The sequence below is a fragment of the Schistocerca serialis genome, chromosome 12, assembly GCF_023864345.2.
Source record: "Schistocerca serialis cubense isolate TAMUIC-IGC-003099 chromosome 12, iqSchSeri2.2, whole genome shotgun sequence".
Classification (NCBI taxonomy): Eukaryota; Metazoa; Arthropoda; class Insecta; order Orthoptera; family Acrididae; genus Schistocerca; species Schistocerca serialis.
Genome location: NC_064649.1, coordinates 26,943,101 through 26,966,596, shown reverse-complemented (window position 1 = coordinate 26,966,596; position 23,496 = coordinate 26,943,101). Strand labels below are relative to the sequence as shown.

The 23,496-nt window shown below is 39.9% G+C and overlaps 1 protein-coding gene across 2 annotated transcripts in view; it reads left to right on the top strand.

Annotated features, from left to right (window-relative positions):
- The window catches only part of LOC126428211 (uncharacterized), a 45,091-nt gene that overhangs the window by 7,308 nt on the left and 14,287 nt on the right, over positions 1 to 23,496 (top strand). For both annotated transcript variants that reach the window (XR_007576795.1, XM_050090128.1), the window contains exon 2: positions 12,077 to 12,305. Coding sequence is in view for 1 of the 2 variants with exons in the window: in XM_050090128.1 (XP_049946085.1) it covers positions 12,077 to 12,305 (229 nt within the window). In the remaining variant the exon portion in view is untranslated. The remainder of the gene's footprint in view (positions 1 to 12,076; positions 12,306 to 23,496) is intronic.

Sequence of the window (23,496 nt, the reverse complement as noted above, 5' to 3'; positions counted from 1 at the left end):
TCTTGCATTGTCGTACAAAAGAAGAAGATATACTGCAACTTCTGATGGGTGAACTTGAAGGGAAAAGGTTATTTTCACCACTTTCAAGTCTGTGATTTGTAATGTTTCCATAAGGTGAGGCTCAACAGCCATAAAGTATTTTATAAAATGCATTTTAACCATCAGCTGTTTATTTGTCCCATTAGTCATCTACTGGTTTCACTTATTGACCGTCACCCAGGATGTAGGATACAACAGATTAATTACAAGCATTCCATATTCCTTTGATTTTCATATTGTTCAGCTTCAAAAGAATATGGGATGCTTTTAATTAATCTGTCGTATCGTGTATCCTGGATGATGGTTAATAACTGAAACTGGTAGATGACTAATGGGACAAATAAAAAGCTGATGGGTAACAAAAAAAGAAAAACTTTCACGGGTGTCATGCAGTGAGCTGGCTTTTACTGCCGTGCTCACGCAGTCAGTTCATTGTGTATGCTCCGGTGACAGTAATTGGTTAAACATGTGATTATATAATAATGCATTTATTGGTGAAGGTTGGTACACTAACAAACTTGCAAAGTATTGTCTGAATGTTCACATAACCAATCATGTGACGGTGGTAAATTGCTCAATTACTGATCCCAGAGGGTGCGCAATCCTCAGTAATAGAGTACATAGTATGATATCGTGGTCACAGAGAGACAAAGGACGTGTGTCCATTCGAACAAGCAAATTATCTCTCATCTCACAGGGTGCCATTTAATTCGCAAACATGACTGCACAGAGTGAAGAATCAGCGCCTGTTCAGATTTGCGAACATGTTGGTGGAGAGCATGTGTTGTGCTAGACCCACACGGTCCTTGGTGATTGGTGTAAATGTCCACACGGCACAGAGGTTTATCATGCACTGGTTGGCCTAACGCTAAAATTTGTGCTACTGGGTGAACACTGGCATGCTGTCATTCAAGTCTGTGGTTCACCTGGTACACAGATCTCCTCTTGGAGATTGGAGCTCTGTAGCAACAAGAAGTGAAAGTGAACCATCTGCGGCCAGCATATTTCTGGGCCTTGCATACTTCATGCTGACATCAGCACAACTGTAATGGCAGCGGGCCAGTCAGCAGTGATAGGACAGAATTGCATGACATGTGAAGCTGGTGCGCACAGTGGGTGTGTCCTCACATGGCCCACTAGCGACAGTGACAAGCAATGCTGTCCAGAAGCTGACTGTTGTGATGTTTGGCTGGAAATGTGCAAAGAAGAAATATTACCTTGGAGAACACTGCCCCAAGTACAAAGAGCGTTCAAAACATTTTTGACAGTCATCTCTAATTTTTTTATTTTTTGCAGGGGGAGAATGAAATTTTTTGTGAACAAACTTGGAACATTCAGCTATACATTGAGCCTACTTAATGTAGCCTCCATCAGCTGTGACGCATCTGGCCCAATGTTCTTCCCATGATGCAAATGCACCTTGGTAAAATTCTGGGGATTGACTTTTACACCATCGCTTGACAGAGGAAATAAGATCTTTCTCACTATCAAATGTTTTACAACACAGGTGGGCCTTCAGACAACTAAAGAGGTAAAAGTCAGACGGAGCCAAGTCTGGACTGTAGGGAGGATGAGAAACAATTTTCCAACCCATTTTCCTGATTTTTTCCTGTGTCGTAAGGGCTGTATGGGGTTTGGCATTGTTATAGTGTAGTCTGATGAGCTGCCCCTGAAGCTGTGGTCTGTGGGTGTTGATGGCACATCGCAGCTTGTCCAATGATAAACAATAATAGTCCTGGTTAACTGTGGAGCTAGGTTCCAAAAAGTCAATGAAAATTACACCATACTGGTCCCAAAAGAAGGAGGCCGTCACCTTTCGACCTGTTGTTCGTGAAAGTCTTGGTTTCTTCTTCCGATGGGAACCCGGACGAAGCCACTCCATGGATTGGGTTTCGCTCTCAGGTTTGGACAAAAACAACCATGTTTCATCCTGTGTAATGGCACCATCAAAACACTGTTGCACTCTTCAGTAAAGGTCTTCATGAGACACTCGCACACATTCTTCCTCATCGTTTTCATTTCTCTTGTCAAGCCAGGGCACCCCACAAGCACAGATTTTTCTGTACCCTAGTGACTGTACCAGTGATACCATACTACCCAATGACAAACAAGACATTTCAGCAAGCTGTCATGTCATCACACATCTGTCATTTTGGATTATTTGATCAATGGTCTCCTTATTCACATCACTCACTGCCGTTGATGGTCTGCCACATTGTGGATTGTCCAGCAGAGAGAAATCATCTTCTTTAAACCACTGCTGGATACTGCTGTGACCCACTGTGTCCTCCCCATTAACAGGGAGCAATTTCCTGTGAATCGATGTTGCAGGGTCATCGTTGGTCTTGAAGAGTAACTCCATCACCGACATTGTTGCAACCTAACATCTACTTCACAGTCCATTATGGATCACATGTAAATAAAAGAAAGTATTTTTATACACCAACTTATAGCTAAATGTTCCAAGTATCATTAATTAAAACTTCCGGGCTGAATTGTCGTGGTCCATATATAAAACTGCTTCTCCTTCCTGACGTTTTGTTGCCTACTGTGGGCAACGAAACGTCAGGAAGGAGAAGCAGTTTTATATATGGACCATGGCAATTCAGCACGGAAGTTTTAATTAATGAAGATGACGGCCGTGAAAGCTTATACATTATTATTGTTCCAAGTATGTTCACAAAAAATTTAATTCTCCTCTTGAAAATAATAAAACAATTAGAGACGACTGTGTAAAAGTTTTTGAACGCCCTTTGTACAAAGGCTGTTTAAATACAAATGAAATACATTAAACATAGGTCCACACAAGTATGCACATATCCTTGGGGACCGTGCCCACCCATATATGCAGTTTGTTTTTCCTCACCACAATGGTATCTACCAGCAGGACAATGCAACATGTCACACAGGTCACAATGCACATGCATATTTAAGAGAGCACCAAGATGTTAACTGTGATCTCCTTGCCACCAAACTCCCCAGATTTAAAACCAATTTTTAATCTGTGGCACCACTTCGATCAGTCGTTCGCACCACGGATCCTCAAATGAGAGACATAGTACTGGAGCTGGCATGGCTCCACATTCCTGTCACTACCTTCCAGAACCTCATCAACTCTCTTCCTGTAGGATGCACAATGATCCGCTCTGAAAAGGGTGATTATTCAGGCTTCTGACATGTGATTGCATCTATGTGACTGCCCGTAATACATTATGCCAATGAGACCTCAGTCTTATTCTGTGGTGTAGAGTGTATGGAATTACAATCTTTTGCTGCTAGTGGTGTGACAGAATTAACAAAAATACTTCAACAAGGTGAATGTGGCCTAATCTCCATTACTGGCATTTAAAACAAGTGGTCCTCGCTGCACACATGTAAATAGTGTATGTGGCATATTGGCAACAGAAACTGGTAACTGTAAATTTTTGGGAGTGAATGTTATTGAAAATCTGTGGTGGATAAATCACATTAATTTTGTATGCAAAAAAGGCAATAGTGGCTTCTGCCTCCTTAGCCAGCTTGCAAGCTCCTAGCTAAACATTAAAAATAGTGTACAATGGAACAGTTTATCGCTTTCTTAACTATGTGATTGAATAATGGGGCTGTAAAGTTGATGTACCCTTAAATAGAATACTGCTGATGCAGAAGAAAGAAATGATACTTATACACGGAATATGCCATAGAGAAACACGCTGTGAAGTGTCTGTGCAGCTCCAGTACTTAACATTATATTCTTTATACACATTAAATTACTTGAATTTTTTTATGAGTCAGCCAGGTGAAGAAATCAGGTGCTCTGATGTACAAGATCACAATAACAAGATAAAATAAACAAGGGTACTTCAAAAAGTAAGTTATATGTGTCACCCCATACGAAGACCATTGCACGACAAGAGCGTAGCACTGTCAGAAGAGAGTATATGTTCACAGTTTCCTGCAGACACATTTCTGTTGCAGTACAGATAACAGGCACACCAAACAGTGCGTGAGTGAAATGGTGCAGCTACTGATAACGTACTCCAAAGCTGGAATGTGCAGGACCGTATGATTCTTATGGGCAAAACATCTAAATTGCATGAAGATTCACTTTGAAATCCTGGTGGTATACAGACGATACACTATGTCACAATCAGCTGAAGTGAAATGGTGCCAGAAATTAGACCAAGGCCGCACAGACGTGAATGATGCTGTTTGGGAAGGAAGATCACTGACATTGACCACAGATGACAATGTTCAGGCAGTACAGTTTCTGCCGATGTGGATGTTCACACAGAGATTCTCAAATAGCTCCATGACTGAGGAGAAGGTTTCTGTTGCTGAGGAATTGAATGATTGGTAGAATTTTCTGACCATTGTTTACAGAGACTTGGTGATGTTGAAAAATAATGCCATGCATCTGTGTCGTTTCAAAGTGTAGTGCAGCATTCAATAAAAGTTATATAGTCTGCCAAAATAAGGTGTAACTTAACTCTTCCATCATTATCAAAAATATTTGAAAAGGTAGTCACCATACAAATTCAAAATTTTATAAAAAATTTCAAATAATCTAAATAAATCAGAATGGGTTTCAAAAATGCAAAACCACAGTGTCTGCTATAAACCATTTTGTAGATAAAATTAGCTCCTCTCTAGACAACTCATTTCATACCACAGGAATTTTTTTATGACTTATCAAAGGCCTTTGATAGTGTGAAACACTCCTTGCTACTCAGTAAAGTGGAGAAGTATGGAATTGGAGGCACTGAATTAGAATGGTTTAAGTCCTGCTTAACCAATTGAAGACAAAGAGTGGTTATATCATCAGAGGGAGGAACTTATATTTCAGAACGGGAAACCATTTCACGTGGAGTACTCCAAAGTTCTGTCTTAGGTCCCATTCTGTTTATGTTTTACATAAATGGTCTATCACTTAATATTGGGTGTCACTCAGTTTTATTTGCAGATTACACATATGCAATTACTGAAAGTAACAGTGCTGTCCAAATTCCCCAAACTGTATGAAATACTTTAAAAAAAATTAGACACCTGGTTTGATTTAAACAGGTTAAAATTAAACATGGAAAAGACTCAGTTAATGAAAACAAGCAAAATAAAATGATGCTCACCCGAGAAGAATATTATCGATGCTCAGATCAGTCACAAAAACCAGGAATTGCCAGAAGCTAGCTCTGTGTAATTCCTAAGAATGCAACGTCTTAAAAATATATCATGAGACTCACTTATACAGTACCTTGTAAATAAATTAAATAGCCTAGTATTTGCAATTAGGATATTGTACAATGCTACCAGGATGGAAATAAGAAAAGTAGTATATCACAGCAGCTTTGAGTCAGTAATAAGGTATGGAATTGTATTTTGTGGTAACTCACACCATATGTGTAAAATATTAAAACTTCAGAAAACCATATTAGAAATATACACAATGTAGGGCAAAGAAAATCATGTCAACCACTCCTAAAAACATGAATATATTAAGTGTTCCCTCAGTGTATGTCTCTGACCTGATTATCTTTGTACATAGTAACCATGATTTCTCTCTCTCCATTCATTTAGTCGGTTCCGACTCTTCGTGACCCAATGAACCAAATCACGCCACTTTTTCCTGTCTTGGACTTTCTCCCATAGACCTTCCAGGTTGGAGCACATTGCTTCTGTGATGCCATCGATCCATCTCATCCTCTGACATCCTCTTCTTCTAGTTCCTTCAATCTTCCCCAGCATTAATGTTTTTTCCAGTGAGGCATGCCTTCGCATTGTGTGCCCAAAGTAGGTCAGCTTTTGTTTTAACATTAGACCTTCCAGGGAGAAATCTGGTTTTATTTGCTCCAATATTGATCTGTTGGTTCTCTTTGCGGTCCATTTACTTGTAGCAAATAATTTTCAACATGATTACAACATGAAATATCAAAATAATTTTATGCTACTGACCCATCGTTTAAAATTTTGTGCTCAAACTCCACAGTATGTGGATATGAAAATTTATAACAAAGTGAAAGGAAGCGAATTGCTCAGTATAAATTTAGAAACACCAAAAGATACCTGATATGAAAAATTAGTGCAGAAATGTTACTACTCAGTAGATAATTCATGTATGACAACCTGAAAATTTGAGCAGGAGAGAGCAAATACTTAGGATTGTTAATTTTTAAAAGTTTGTTACTTTCTAAGAAAAATAATTAATTGATTAATTAATTGCTTAATTAATTAATTATTGAGTACAGTATATTATATTAATGATATTATAAGAAAAATTGTAAACCAGTTTTTGTGTTTTGACAAGTCTCCTGTACATTAATTCAATTACTTGAAATAAACTCCTACTTCTACTTCTACTTTTCAAAGTACCCTCATAACGAATCCCAGCAACAAACAAAGTTAAAAATGGCAGGCTTAAGCCCATAACAAACTCTGAAACTCACTAAGATCAATGTAGGTATGTTAACACAAAGTTAATATATTTTCTGATAGAAAAATGTTTGTATTCATTCAATGAGTTTTAAGATATTGCTTGTGATATGAACCAATCAGTGGTAGCTGCTGTGTCCGAGCAAAAGAGCATGTGAACACCCTAACTTTTGATGCTTTACAGATTTATTGATTATTTTTCTGTGAATGTTGCTAAATGAAACTTATATGAGGTAATCTTAAATATACAGCATTTAAATCTACCGTGCTAGTGCTCCTGCAGACTCCGTGAAACTTGGCACCACGACTGTGAGCACATCTTCAGTTGTGCATGTTTTAAGGAGCTTCTGCACATGTGCACCTGGCATGATGTAATTGCCATACGTAAGGATTTGATTAACAATGTGCACAGATATGCCTTACCACTCAACTAAAAGTTTATATTTGTGCCACTTGATGGTAGCACACTACTGCAGACGTTGATCTTCATTTGTCTGGCAGTTGGCAAAAAGTCTGTTAGATGATAGCACACTCCAGAGATATGTAAAGTCACTCACTATATAGCAAAATTAGATCAGATGTCATTGTTACATTAGCACATTAGATATAAGAGGATTGCCCAGAAAGTAATGCATTGCATTTTTTTTTTTTTTTTTTTTTTTCTGAGCTGAAAACAATGCTACGATTGCAAAACATTATGTATGTACGAGTGTTGGAATTTTAATAGTGGCAATTATTTATTTGCAGCTCATACAAAATCGATACATGTTTCAAAGTTTTACTGATCTTCAAAGTAGTCACCAATATTGTGTATAACCCATTGTTACTGATGTGGAAGTCGTAGGATACTCTTAGCAGTGCCAGTTGTGTTGACAGTTCGAGTGGCGTGGTCTATTGCCCAACGAATTTGTAGCAGTTCTGAAGTGAAGTTATTATCCTGTTCAATTGTGTCCACTCACTTCTCTGCACACCAAATCCTGGTAGACTGGCAGGTGGATCTTGAATATCTTGATGTTTTATTGTTGCAGCATTCTATCTCATGCACCACCCTTATTTAAGGTCAAACTTCTTGTTGTTTTTTCCATTATGGAGCGTGTGATATCAAGTAATCTGGAGGAGAGTCATTTATGACTGTATGAACTGGAAGGTCTTGGGGGTAGTTGGGGTGATGTATCTTTCTCCATTCTCGATCAGTTACTTCTTGGCATCGTAATTCCGATGGAGGAATATTGCTGGTAGTGTGCAGGCAAGGGATTGGCGATGATTTTAGTTTACCCACAATAGTTCTCATTGAGTCATTCAGATGAGTGTCTAATTTCCTTGTAGGAGCACTGTGTTGCCATACTGGGGCACAGTACTCAACTACTGGGTCTTCTGGTGTCAGAGCTATAGTCCATAGAGTGGAAGCTTGAGCCACCAGGTTGCCAGCCAGTTTCTTTATGATGTTATCTTGAGTCTTTGGCTTTCAGCTAGTGTTTTCCAGGTGTTTTTTATATTCTGACACCAAGGTTTTAGGACATAAATTGTTTCTAATCATCTGTTGACAGGAATTCACATTCAACTGTTGCTTTACGATTCTGTTGTTTAAGTGGAATGCACAGCCTTCTGTCTTGGCTGCATTGGGTTGGAGTGTCCATGCTTTGTAATATGTTTGGAGATTTTCTAAGTCTGCAAACAATATATTTTCTCCTTGCTCAAGTGTGCTGGTTTTTATGGCTATATAATGGTCATCGACGCAGCAAAACTTTTTGCTAGTAGTGTTTCGCATGTCACTGGTATAAAGGTTGAAGAGCAAAGGTGCTAGGATGGATCCTTGGGGGTGTCCATTTTTTTATGGTAAATGACTAACTCTGTTTTTGTCCAACTTGAATTTAATGGTTGGTTAACACATTTCTGACGAGTGTTGTCAGTTTCTTACTTGGACATGCTTTTTTAGATTCAGCAGTAACCCATTTAGCCACACAGTATCATATGCTGATGACAAATCAACAAGGGCCACTGATGTCTTTAGTTTCTTCCAGAATCCAGCCTCAATGTAGGATGTCAAGGCTTGGACCTGTTCACAGTAGCTGAACAGTGTCTGAACCCAGCCTGATATGTTGGAGTTATATTATTTATTACTCCTTTAATCCTGTCAAGAGTAAGCTGTTCCAGTAGTTTGAAGCACAAGCTGAGCAGTGCAGTTGGTTGGTAACTTGAGAACTGATGTGTTCAATAAGACAACACCACTGGCAGGAGACTGATGGATGGGTAGTTAAATTGGGAGCAAAAGAGGAAGCAATATTGTAGGACCAGACAGAGATCAGAATAAAATAAGTTATTGAGTATTCAGAATTAATCTCTCCCTCTGCATTGCTTCTATTTTTATTTTTATGTTCCCAACATATTAGAACTACGTGCCAAACTGGCAATCAGACCCAGAACTTCATCTTTAGCGAGCAGTGCTCCGAGCAGGTGAGCTGTCCAGACATTACACACACAAACACACACACAATTTTAATCTGTCAGGAGGTTTTATTATGGAGTACATTAGATGCAGTTGTTAAGCAGAGATGAAAAGATTAGGACAAATGCAAAGACATAAATGATGGCATCAGACCATTCCAAACACTGATGGCTGGAAAAAAATTAATCTGGTTATGAATAACCACCACAATCAAAGATTTATTGTTAGTACTATTTCTTCTTTCTTCAATAATAGCCATCTATGGACCACATGAAGTGTCTTCCTCATGTGTTTGTTTTTTTTGTTTTTCCAGTATTTTTTCAATATTTCTCAATTTTTCAATCTGTCTAAAAAATAGTCCAGTTTATGATGTTTTTTCCGAAAATTTCCAAACTATATAAACTTGTTTTGAAAAGATGGCCTGTCTAGAATTTCTGCTTATATAACATTTATTTCTGCTGAGTCATCATGTTTACTACTCAAGCCACCAAATGGAATGTGGTGGAGCAAATCTTTTACCACTACCAGTCATGTCCTTCCCTGTTCCACTCGCAAATAGAGTGAGGGATCTATATGCCTCCACATAATATTTCTTATCTTTGTGGTCCTTATACAAAATGTGTGATGGCTGCAGCAGAATCATTCTGCAATCAGAAATAAGGTGTTAGAAGAGCTACTACACTGCCCTCAGTTTAATATATAATACAACCCTGAACAACTGATTTGCATTTTTGGGATGTATGTCAAAGTTGTCAAATATTTTTTTGGTCAGTCTTTCCAAGTTCATTCAGACAGAGTGATCTAAAATAAAACTCTTCTTTTCCTAGGAGCATCAGATAGTTTTCAGTTTGGGGTAGATTTCTTCATTACTTCTTCTCATCCACACGCTCCCAACTTTTCTTGGACAGAATATTTTCTATCGTACCTTCTCCAATTCTTCAATTTTCCCTTTTTGTTGAGGACTAAACATTCTGCTGCATAAAGGCAACTTGGTTCTATGACAGTGTTGTACTGTTGGATTTTTTTCACAGAGGCTCATTTTTTTAATGTCCATTAACTATTTTCTGGGTTCTGTTTTTGTTTACTTCTTTATCTAGGCCACCTGCCTACGTTATTTCCCATGAGTATTTAAATTTATTCACTCTGTTAATTCTACCATATATCATGCATAGGAATATTGGAGCATTTTTAATGTTTATTATGAATTATCCTCTCGAAAAAAATTTGTTATCCAGAGTTTTTCACCATTACTTTCAACATGATGACGCAGTTATTTGCTATATCAGTGTTTTCAGAAAATATTACTATATTATCTGTAGAGGCTACATAGTTTGAGTTTTGTTAGTATTATTATCTTTCCTGTCTCAGACGTTATGTCTGGTTAAAAATGGAAACTGACGCGGACCTTGATCAAGCGTGACTTCCTTTTAACTGTACGGTATATGTTACATTGCATTTAGGAACTTTCGGGTAATTGAACATGTATCAATAATTACAGATTTCTGTAGTTGTATATATACATTTGGATGTAGCTGTGTTGTGTTGATGTACTGGTGGATATTGTGTGGTATGACACCTGTAGTTGATAGTATAATTGGTATGATGTCAACTTTATCCTGATGCCACATGTCTTTGACTTCCTCAGCCAGTTGGATGTATTTTTCAATTTTTTCTCCTGTTTTCTTCTGTATATTTGTTGTATTGGGTATGGATATTTCGATTAGTTGTGTTAATTTCTTCTTTTTATTGGTGAGTATGATGTCAGGTTTGTTATGTGGTGTTGTTTTATCTATTATTTATCTGTTATTATTATTATTATTACACACTGAAGTGCCTAAGAAACTGGTATAGGCATGAGTATTCATATACAGAGATACGTAAACAGGCAGAATACGGCACTGCAGTCAGCAACGCCTATATAAGACAACAAGTGTCTTGCGCAGTTGTTAGATCAGTTACTGCTGCTACAATGGCAGGTTATCAAGATTTAAGTGAGTTTGAATGTGGTGTTATAGTCAGCACATGAACGAAGGGACACAGCATCTTCAAGGTAGTGATGAAGTGGGGATTTTTCCATAGGACCATTTCATGAGTGTACCATGAATATCAGGAATTTGGTAAAAGATCAAATCTCCAACATCACTGTGGCCAGAAAAAGATCCTGCAAGAATGGGACCAATGATGACTGAAGAGAATCATTCAGTGTGACAGAAGTGCCACCCTTCTGCAAATTGCTGCAGATTTCAATGCTGGGCCATCAACAAGGGTCAGGTGCGAACTATTCAATGAAACATCATCGATATAGGCTTACAGAGCCAAAGGCCCTCTCATGTACCTCTGATGGGTGCACAACACAAAGCTTTACACCTTGCCTGGGCCTGTCAACACTGACATTGGACTGTTGATGGCTGGAAACATATCATCTGGTCAGATGAGTTTCATTTCAAATTGTGTCAAGCAGATAGAAGTGTATAGGTATGGTGACAACCTCATGAATCCATGGACCCTGCATATCAGCAGGGGACTGTTGAAGCTGGTGGAGACTCTGCAGTGGTGAGGGGCGTGTGCAGTTGGAGTGATATGGGAGCACTGATATGTCTAGGTATGACTCTGAAAGGTGACACATACGTAAGCATCCTGTCTGATCACCTGCATCCATTCATGTTCACTGTGCATTCCGACAGACCTGGGCAGTTCCAGCATGACAATGCAACACCCCACATGCCCAGAATTGCTACAGAGTGGCTCCAGGAACACTCTTCGGAGTTCAAACATTTTCACTGGCCACCAAACTCCCCAGACATGATCATTATTGGGCATATCTGGGATGCCTTGCAACGTGCTGTTCAGAAGAGATATCCACCCCCTTGTACTCTTATGGATTTATGGACAGCCCTGCAGGATTCACGGTGTCAATTTCCTCCAAAACTACTTCAGACATTAGTCAAATCCATGCCATATTGTGTTGCGGCACTTCTGCGTGCTTGCGGGGGCCCTGCAAGATATTAGGTAGGTATACCAGTTTCTTTGGCTCTTCAGTGTATATGAAACTGAGGTATTATTATTATTATTATTATTATTATTATTATATAAGAAACTGAGGACAGTGTAATAGCCTTTTTAATGTCTTTCTGAGTGCCTTATTTCTGCTGTTTACAAGTGATGCCATCACCTTTGGTTCTTTAGGATACAAGAGTGCAAAGAAAATACAATCGGTATGGAGGGGTTACTCCACCCGAAAGCACTTTCCTCACATAAGACGTGAACTAGAGCGAGAGAAGGCTGCCATCAAAATCCAGCGAGCAGTTCGTGAGTGGCTGTACTACCGCACAGTCACTTCAGCAGGGGAGCCCAACCCACACCTGTGGCGCATCACCGAGAAGGATCTGGAGAGGCTTGAGGAGGAGGTTGCACAGTACGTGTCAAACACATGCATGCTAAGCTTTTGACAAGCACCGTCTTCGTACTTCCCAATGAAAGGAGTATACTTATTGTGCCATAGAGGCAAAGGATATTTTTTACTTTTTTAAAATATCTTTTTTAAGCATCCAGCATTATCTGGATACCTACAATGTTTGATTGAAAGTACCTGGAGATCAATTTGTGGACATTAACATGGGGTGTGTCTACACTTCACTGTTATGACAACCAAACCTGCTTGGGACATGTTCAGTGAGATGTCTGAATGTCTGTGGAGGGATGGCAGCCCATTCTTACTCAAGAGTTGAAACTGGAGAAGGTGGTGATGTTGGACACGGGGGTCTGGAGCGAAGTTTACATTCTAACTCAGAGGTTCCCAACAAAATTTTCTCCAGGACCCCCTCATCGAGCATGATTGGTACCTTGTCATATCACAGTATCAAGTACCTAAAAGAGCCAAATTAAGAGTCTCTTTGTAAGCTTTGGTACTTAGAAAAAACATTGACATATTCATTATTGAAAAAATATTGAGCTTAAAACTTTTCCAATTTAGTCATAATTGTTTTTGTTAAATTTCTGATTATTGCTCAAAATCTTTGTCTTCAAATCTGGGTGTTTAGTATAACAAACGCCTTAAAAAAAAAAAAAAAAAAAGAAAAAGAGTATGAACTGAAAATGACAGGAAAAAATTAAAACTGAGTGTATTGGTCTTTCAAGTGTACTACACTTGAGATTGCATTGAGTAGACATGTGTGAGAAATAAGAAAACACTACTTTCATACAAAGTATTATTTATTTGAAAAAATACAGTTACAACAGAGTACTCCATCAGTATACAGTTCTTAATGAGATGAGTTCAATCTGACCTCTGAGTCCATTATTTCTGAAATATTAGGTTCCAAACTTGAAACTTTCACTCTGAAATCTGACCGCATGTCAAGCCGATTCCTATATTTGTTTTTCATTAAACACATGGAAGAAAATGCTTGCTCACACCGATATGTGGTTGCAAATGGAAGGATATTTTTCATTGCCTTATCTCCAAGTTTCTTGTAGTCCTTACGTGCCGATGCCCAGAAGTCTGTAATTTTATCACCGATGAAAATGTTTATCATTGTACCACATCTGGACAGATCCACAAGTTGATCTTGCTCATCTTCAGTGAGGCCTTGGATTTTGTGTATTTCTTCACAGCTGAAGGGATTTTGAATCCATTTGTCATCAGGTTCTGGGAAATACTCTCTAAAAGTGGCGGCTAGGCTGCATAGATGCTCGGCTACATTGATCTTGATATGGTCAGGCAAACTCTCCTCTGATGACTCCAAGAATTCTTTTAAAGTAGAAAAATTAGTTAGCAACTCATTTTCTATCCTTGCCGCCCAGATCTGACACTTTTTGACCATAGCACTAATCTTATCCTCAACTTTGAACATGTCTACACTTTTTCCATGTAAACTCAAGTTTAACACATTCAAGTGTTCAAACACATCAGCTAAGTACACAACTGAGCAAAGCCAAGAGAAGTTAGTGAGAAAATCCGCATACTTTGTGTCAAGAAGGAAAACACGAACCTCGTCTCTAAGTTAAAAAAATCTTGACAAGATCCTACCTCGAGAAAGCCATCTTACTTCTGTATGAATAAGAAGTTGCTCATGCTCACTGCCAATCTCTTTACACTCTAAGAAGAAGCTAGATGCAGAAGTTAGCATTCGCTAAAGCCATGCTCATGCAGGAAGCGGCCAAAATGAAAACTCTGATATCATACGAAATATATTTAATATATTTTTTATTTTTAAAGCATCTTGCAGACCCCTCTGGCATAGCTCGTGGACCCCTGGGGGTCCGTGGACCACATGTTGGGAACCACTGTTCTAACTCATCCCAGAGACATTCAGGATGGGGCTCTGTGCAGGACAGTCCATTTCAGGATTGTCGTTGTCCACAAACCACTGCCTCACGTATGCTGCTGTATGACACAGTGCATCATCATGGTGATGCAATCACCATCTCTGAATTGTTCCTCTATTGCACACAGTACACGATCCTGTAAAATGTATTCATATTATTCCACATTTGGTTTTTCTTAAGTACAATAAGGGAACTGCACCCCAACTGTGAGAAACATCCGCATATCACAATACTGACTGCTCCATACTGCACTATTTGCCCTACAACGATGGTTGGTAACATTCTCCAGGTGCTCAAAAATCCTAAATCCTTTCAATGGATTGCCACATGGTACAGATTCAGCACTCGAAATCACCCGTTTCCAGTTGCTACTGGCCACTGGTATCACTCTTTACACCATCTCAAATATCACCACTGAGTACAGAAATATGTGACTTAATGAAACTGCTCAATCATTGTCCCCTGTTCTTTTTAACTCCCTACACACAGTCTTTGTGCCAGCTGTATCGTTGCCAGAACTTCGGAACTCATGCGTGATTCGCTGATTTCGTGCGGTGTTTTTACAGCCACCCTTCACAATGCTCTACAGTCCCTGTCCATCAGTACATGATCTGTGCCTGGTCTCGGTTTGATCATTCCTTTGCTTTTTCACTTCAGCATCATATCACTAACAGCCAACTTGGGATGCATTAGAAGGGTTGAAATGTCCCTGATGATTTGTTGATCAGATAAATGGAAATGAGCATTTGGCGTCATTGGTCGGGAGGCCCCTTCCACAATGACTAGCCCACATTTATTTATTTAATTTCTTTTGCATAGAGTCAACAAAAATGATGACTATTGCAAATGTCATTGTTGTTTACATAATTATGAAGATGTTCTTAAAATACAGACAAAACAAATAGTTGATATAAATTAGCAAGACCATAATAAAAGCACACAAAGGGACTGTAGTGTCACAGAAGTAGGTATACAACAAAAATATTTCTAATTTCTAATACAAACTATAAGATCACATGATTTCAACTTAGAATTCAGAGAGTACAAACATTTCTTTGCCAGGAATAATTTGAGTTTCGTTTTAAAGATATATCCATCATAGGCACATAAGTCTTTTGGCAATTTGTTAAACCAAATTTGGCCACTGATGTATGGGCTGTGATCTGTTATTTTTAACTTTGTTCTCTGCCTAAAGTAACTATTTTTATTTCTAGTGTTGTGGTCGTGTATGTCATTGCATCTTCTTGAAACTTTCTGATGATTTACAAAAAATAAAATTACCTTATATAAATATAATGAATACACTGTAAGGTACTTATGTCACACAAAAATATCTCTAACAGAATCATTATGATCCAGATCAAGCATTATTCTGATTGCCTTCTTCTGCAACAACATTAATCTATTGAGGTATGTATCAGCAGCACAACCCCAAAGTTCAATACCATATTTTAGTAAAGGATATATTGTTCCATAGTAAACAGTTTGAATAGCAGGGTTTGTAACTATTTTTGCAAGATTAATGAGTAGATATAATCCACTACTAATCTTTCCACACACAAAGTTAACATGCTTTGACCACCGCAAGTTTTCATCTAAGTATAGGCCTAAGAATTTGCAGCTATTAGTGTCTGCTGCCTCAATTCCTTATACACTCCTGGAAATGGAAAAAAGAACACATTGACACCGGTGTGTCAGACCCACCATACTTGCTCCAGACACTGCGAGAGGGCTGTACAAGCAATGATCACACGCACGGCACAGCGGACACACCAGGAACCGCGGTGTTGGCCGTCGAATGGCGCTAGCTGCGCAGCATTTGTGCACCGCCGCCGTCAGTGTCAGCCAGTTTGCAGTGGCATACGGAGCTCCATCGCAGTCTTTAACACTGGTAGCATGCCGCGACAGTGTGGACGTGAACCGTATGTGCAGTTGACGGACTTTGAGCGAGGGCGTATAGTGGGCATGCGGGAGGCCGGGTGGACGTACCGCCGAATTGCTCAACACGTGGGGCGTGAGGTCTCCACAGTACATCGATGTTGTCGCCAGTGGTTGGCGGAAGGTGCACGTGTCCGTCGACCTGGGACCGGACCGCAGCGACGCACGGATGCACGCCAAGACCGTAGGATCCTACGCAGTGCCGTAGGGGACCACACCGCCACTTCCCAGCAAATTAGGGACACTGTTGCTCCTGGGGTATCGGCAAGGACCATTCGCAACCGTCTCCATGAAGCTGGGCTACGGTCCCGCACACCGTTAGGCCGTCTTCCGCTCACGCCCCAACATCGTGCAGCCCGCCTCCAGTGGTGTCGCGACAGGCGTGAATGGAGGGACGAATGGAGACGTGTCGTCTTCAGCGATGAGAGTCGCTTCTGCCTTGGTGCCAATGATGGTCGTATGCGTGTTTGGCGCTGTGCAGGTGAGCACCACAATCAGGACTGCATACGACCGAGGCACACAGGGCCAACACCCGGCATCATGGTGTGGGGAGCGATCTCCTACAGTGGCCGTACACCACTGGTGATCGTCGAGGGGACACTGAATAGTGCACGGTACATCCAAACCGTCATCGAACCCATCATTCTACCATTCCTAGACCGGCAAGGGAACTTGCTGTTCCAACAGGACAATGCACGTCCGCATGTATCCCGTGCCACCCAACGTGCTCTAGAAGGTGTAAGTCAACTACCCTGGCCAGCAAGATCTCCGTATCTGTCCCCCATTGAGCATGTTTGGGACTGGATGAAGCGTCGTCTCACGCGGTCTGCACGTCCAGCACGAACGCTGGTCCAACTGAGGCGCCAGGTGGAAATGGCATGGCAAGCCGTTCCACAGGACTACATCCAGCATCTCTACGATCGTCTCCATGGGAGAATAGCAGCCTGCATTGCTGCAAAAGGTGGATATACACTGTACTAGTGCCGACATTGTGCACGCTCTGTTGCCTGTGTCTATGTGCCTGTGATTCTGTCAGTGTGATCATGTGATGTATCTGACCCCAGGAATGTGTCAATAAAGTTTCCCCTTCCTGGGACAATGAATTCACGGTGTTCTTATTTCAATTTCCAGGAGTGTATATTATTTATAGAAGTATGATGAGAATTAACAGTCTAGAATGATAATAATTGTGATTTATTAACATTGACCTTCAACTCTTGGTCTCAAAAATACTTAATTTTAGTTATTACTCCATCTGTTGCAGAAGATGTAAGTTCACAGGTATTTTTGCCAAAAAACAAAAGAGATGTGTCATCTGTATAGCTCACTATTATGGAGTTTTGTGGCTGGGTGACATAATTAACATAGACTAAAAAGAGATAGGGGCCAAGAATAGATCCCGGGGAGGGGGGCTCCTTGTTTGACAGTTCAAAGTCCCTGAGCTCTCCTGACTGCTGTTACTGCCTCTCTACCAACATTTATACTGGTTGGTCCATCTCTTGTGATACCTAGTACTTATTTTCATATTACATATGGATGTTCAGATATTTTGATCAGCTAGTGTATTTATCCCAATCCTACATTAGATAGAAAAAGGACTGAAACATGTTTGTAATGTAAAAATCATTTCTTTTATTCACATTTTTTTAAAAGTGTAACTACAGTATACAAATCATAAAGTAGTTGAGAAAACTACAAAATTGTGGTTGGCGAACATATACCACCAGACTGTGAAATTCTTAGTATTGCCTACAACCTAACATAACAGTTCAAGAGAGCAACCTAGCTTTTGGAAATATTTGTACCTTTCTCAGGGAAGGGAGGGGACAGGTTGGGAAAGGTTAAATAGGAAGTACAGGTCACGTTAATGCCAGGATGAGAAGAACCCACGCGGTGAGATGAAGGGCAAGGCAGCAGAGAGAACAGAAGCTCAAGGATAGTATATTCTACACCTACATATACACACATACTTCACAAGCTACTGTACGATGTGTGGCAGAGGTTACCTTGTACCAATACTTCTCGTTTCCTTTCCTGTTCCACTTACAAAGAGAACAAGGGAAAAGTGACTGTCTGTATACCCCCATACGAGCTGTGATTTCTTTCATCTTCACAGTCCCTATGTGAAATGTATGTTGGCAGCAGTAGAATAATTCCGCAGTCAGCTTCAAACGCCTGTACTCTAATTTTCTCAGTAGTGGTCTACAAAAAGAATGTCACCTTCTCACACTCTATCTTTGTTGTCTGTCTTCCTAAAAACAGGCGTGTATCTCTCATCCTGAAGTGTGAGAGATCTGCCTTTTCTTTATAACCTTCCACAGCCTATTACTGTTTTGTTCTGGAGAAAAGAACAAATATTTCTGAAAGAATAATTTCTCCCCATTTAATGTCTGTCTACTGACAGTACTGAGAATTTCGCCTATTGATGGTAAATATTTCACAGCCATTCTATTACATAAATTTTAAAGTAAAATCTTTTAAAAAATTATTTTGATATTAATTCAACACAACACTTGATTATACAGTGTGTCCCAGGATGAATGGTCAATATTCAGGGATATGACAGTAATGATTATTTGAACCAAAAGAGTCTAGTAAGCGTGGACTCTAAAGTTTATACGTTAAGAGCTGTGAGCACTTCCTGATCTTCAGTACAGTGAAACAAACCTTTTGTGCTGCAAACTCTTTGCTTCACACATTTTGGGGGGAAAAAATTGTCTAGTAGGTATAGCTCTAAAATGCATAGCTTAAGAGCTACGACACTTGTTCACCTCCACTAATGTGCTACACATCTCTTCTACTGAACACCTTCTCATAGTTCTCAAGGTATACACTTTAGAGCCACATTTACTAGAGTTTTTTGCTTTGAATGGTCATTCCTGTCACATTCCTAAATATCTACCATTTCTCCTTGGACACCCTCTATATAAGTCACATGTGTGCAATATACGTGGTGTAACAGAATTATATTTTAAAAATTCTTGAATGCCCTGACCAGGTTCAGAAAATGCCAGTAGATTGCATTTTGTTGTTTATAACCAACAGAACTGGGTTCATGGGAGCACACATTGCTTTCTATGTCGGGGGATCCTTTACAGAAGCCAAAATGAAGAGCTGCTATAAGGTTATTGTCAGAAAATAAGTTTGCTATTTTGTTTAATCTTATTCCACCCTTTGCTTTTATGGCAGTTTAAACTCTGCTGAGGACACTTTCACTAAGGTGTCTTAATGCCTGTGAAGGGATAGAACCCCATTCTTCTTCAGGAACTGAAACCAGATAAGGTACTGATGCTGAACACAGGGGTCTGGAGCAAAGTCGATGTTCTAACTCATCCCACAAAGGTGTTCTGTTGGGATCAGGTGAGGACTCTGGCAGGGCGAGTCCATATCAGGAATGTTATTGTCCACAAACCGTTGCCTAACAGAAGCTGCTTCATGACAGGGTGCATTGTCATGCTGGTAGAAACAATCATCATCTCCACATTATTCCTATATTGTACACAGTACACAATGCTGAATTTAGTGTTTTCTTAAGGGACCACACCCTAACAATGAAAAACACATCCATAATTCACACTACCTCCTCAATATTTCACTGTTGGTGCTACTCATGATGGTAGTTAAAGTTCTCCAGACATTTAATAAACCCAACTTCTTTCATCAGATTATCATAGGGTGTAACATGATCTCATTTCCAGTCATGTACCATCCAATGTTATTGCTCTTTACATTATCTTAAGTGTCGCTTAGTACTGACTATGAGAATGTGAGGAGTTGTATGACCATTGTGCCTCATTATTTTAACTCCCGATGTACAATTATTTTTCTAGCCAGACTGTTGGTAGAACTTTGGAATGTACGAGGGTCAGTCAATAATTAAAGAGAGACATTGGTCTGCGAGGGGGAGGGGGGGGGGGGCAAAAAAAAAAAAAAAAAGGAAAGAAAGAAAGACTGTTAATAGGGCAAGTTTGATACTTTTATGGCTTTAAGTTGGCATCACTGGAACGAGCCCTGATCAGCTGATTCAACATTGTTCTGTTTATAACCTCAAAAATACATTTCAAGATGGCGAGTCTGCTTGAAACGCCCACATTAGTTGAACAATGTTCTGTTATTGGTTTTTTTACTTGCTGAAGGTGAGAAACCAGTGAATATATACTGTAGAATATCTTAAGTTTGTGGCAAAGGTTGTATGAATTGTGCAAATTTTTACAAGTGGGTAGAGCAGTTCAAAAATGGTCGCGACTCAGTGTCTGATGAACACCATTCTGGTCGACCAGTTGCAGTTCAACTCCCTCACTTGAAAGTCGAATTGATGACTTATTTGTGCCGACTGCCTTGTCACTGTCAAAATGATAGTTGATAAGGTTCAAGTTAGTACTGGTACAGTTCATAACACTATCCGTAACAAGCCGAAGTACCAAGTACCGCAAAACATGTGCAAGATGGGTCCCAATGGAGTTGATGCAGCTACACAAGAAAACGAGGTTTAGAGTGTGCACAGAGCTAAAGGAATGTTATGAAAGAGAAGGTGAGCACTTCTTCAACAAAATTTTAACTTGTGATGAGACTTGGGTTCACTATTATGAGCCAGAATCAAAAATACAAAGCATGGAATGGAAGCAAACCAACTCACCTGTCCAGAAAAAATTCAAAACCCAAGCATCAGCAGGACAAGTCATGTTCATGGTGTTTTGGAATGCTGAAGGTCCAGTTTTTGTGATTATCTCAATCAGTGTACAATGAACACCCAGTAATATTCGGATTTGCTTTTAAATAAGGTGAAGCCAGCCACGAGAGAGAGGTGTTGTGGCTCTCAGAGGAGATGTGAGATTCTTCACGACAATATACGTCCTCATATTGCTCAACTAATCCGTGAAACCACTGACAAAATGGGCTGGGAAGTACTATCTCATCCCCCTTACAGTTCTGATTTAGCACCTAGTGATGTCCATTTGTTTGGTGCACTGAAGGGGGCATCATGTGGGAAGAGGTTCCAGGACAACGAGGATGTGAAAAAGTTTGTGGGAAATTGGTTCAAACATCAAGATAAAGAGTTCTTTGCAGCTGAAATAAGAAAGCTTGTAGCCTGTTGGAGCAAGTGCATAAATTTCAAGGGGATTATGTTGAAAAGTAGAAAAAGTATTGTTTTGTAAAAATAAATGCCTTTTTCTCCAGACCAATTTGTCTCTTTAATTATTGAATGACCATCATAATTCCTCCAACTCTTGTCTTGTGATTTTTGATAACCACACTCTGCAATGCTTGACAGTCCATGTCTGCCAATACATGAGGTTTGCCTGGCCTCGGTTTATCTGTGGTCAGTCCTTCACATTTAAAATTTACAATCACATCGCCGACAGTCAATATGGCAGCTTTAGAAGGGTTGAAATGTCTCTGGCAGATTTGTTACATAGATGACACAGAGTGACTGGCCCAAGTTCGAAGTCACTGAGCTCTCCGGACTCACCCATTCTGCTGTTACTTGTTCTCTACTGACAACACAATTCTCCCCACTTCTGATGGGTCTGCCTCTCATGACAGCTAGTGGTCAGTTCCACATTCCAAGTGGTGTCCAGATACTTCTGATCAGAAGACATAGATGCTCACAGTAGAGGCTTCCAATTGATAGTATGCCACGCTTATGCACTTCACTACGCATAGCCTTTCTTGGTGCATGCTCCATATGACTCGCTCACTCTCTGTAGGGTTGACTTATCAGTCATACGTGTTTCGTAAAAAATAAAATAAGCATTGAGTTGCAACACTTGGATAATATCGTTCTTATCCACATGATAAATATAACTGTAATAGCCGCTGAGGAAAATGGGTGAAGGTATTACGAATATTGACTTTTTTTATAAATTACCTTCTCAAAACTTTTTGAGAATATCAGGAGGAGAAAAATTTGTCTATATCTAGGTTTCATGTTGCTTATCACGTGATAGACACTATTCTTGTTTTTTGTGTGTGACATCAAATGAATTAGCATTTACTGTACAAACTACCCAAATGGTTGGCCGAGCGCATTAAAGCGGCCACTTCTGGAACAAAGGGAGGTGCACTGGCCCTGGATCAAAACCACTTCATGGTTTAACTGTGGTGGCATGTGTTCTGGCCAGCTTGTATGGGGCTTTTAGGCAGTTTTTCACATCTGTACAGGTGAACACTGGGCTCATTCCCACAGCCTGCCTCATATACATGATAAACAAATGCTGTATAGCATAATGTAACATTTGAGCATGTAATTACGCTAGGCACAGTCAGAAAGGGTACATGGATTCCTCCCTGCGGAAGAGAAGGGGTGGGTGGGGGGGGGGGGGGGGGGAGGGGAGATGACAGTAGCTTTAAAATGCATTTGGAAGTAACCGACTACCATACTATAGTATAGAAACAAAAACAATCAATTATTGACAAAATTATGCAATGGGATAGATAAAAAATCTACACACACATAAAAGATGGTTGTGATTGGCAAGCTTTCAAGCCAGTGGCATGTTCTTCTGGCAGAAGGGTTGAAGGGGAAGGAAGAGGTTGAAGGAAAATTATTGGAGAGGTCTAGGGAAAGGGGTAAATTTTGGGAAAAGCACCCAGAAACGCGGATCAGGGAGACTTACTGTACAGGATGAGACACTGTACGGTAAGTCTCCCCTGACCCTCAGTTCTGGGTGACTTTCTCAAAATCTACCCCTTTCCCTAGACCTCTCCAGTCCTTTTCTTCACCCCTCTTCCTTCCCCTTCAACCCTTCTGCATGAAGAAGGAGCCACTGGCTCCGAAAGCATACAAAAAAAAAAAAAAAAAAGTGTTTTATGTGTGTGTTCTGGTACCACTTGGTGAGTAAATTTTTTATCCATCCAATTAAATTTTTTTTCTCTACTGTAATATAGCCTATGTATGGGTATCGTTAGTTCTCTGTGGAATAGGAGAAGTACAACACAGTCCTGACCTAGAATTGGCTGGATAAAAGGCATCGTGAGACATGAAGGAAGGATTTGGTAAAGTTGTCTTTACTATGTACTGTGGCTTTTCCGTTGCATGCTGATGTCGGAGCTGTTGGTGCAATGAATGATGGGAAGTGAACACAACAAGTCATGAGTCAGTTGTCAGCAGCCAATCAGAAGGTTCATTTGTAATTTCCTATGCTTCATAAATAAAGTCAGCTTGTATTTTGTTTCGTCAGATTAGAACATAACCACATCGACAGAATTTTTGGCAAAACTGGAAAGAAGACATAAAGTACGTTATTGCAATGATGAATGTATATCTCAGGCTATCTGACATCAATCTATGACAGCAATCATAAGTTCATGTTGATATTTGTTGGCTTCGTCAACTCACA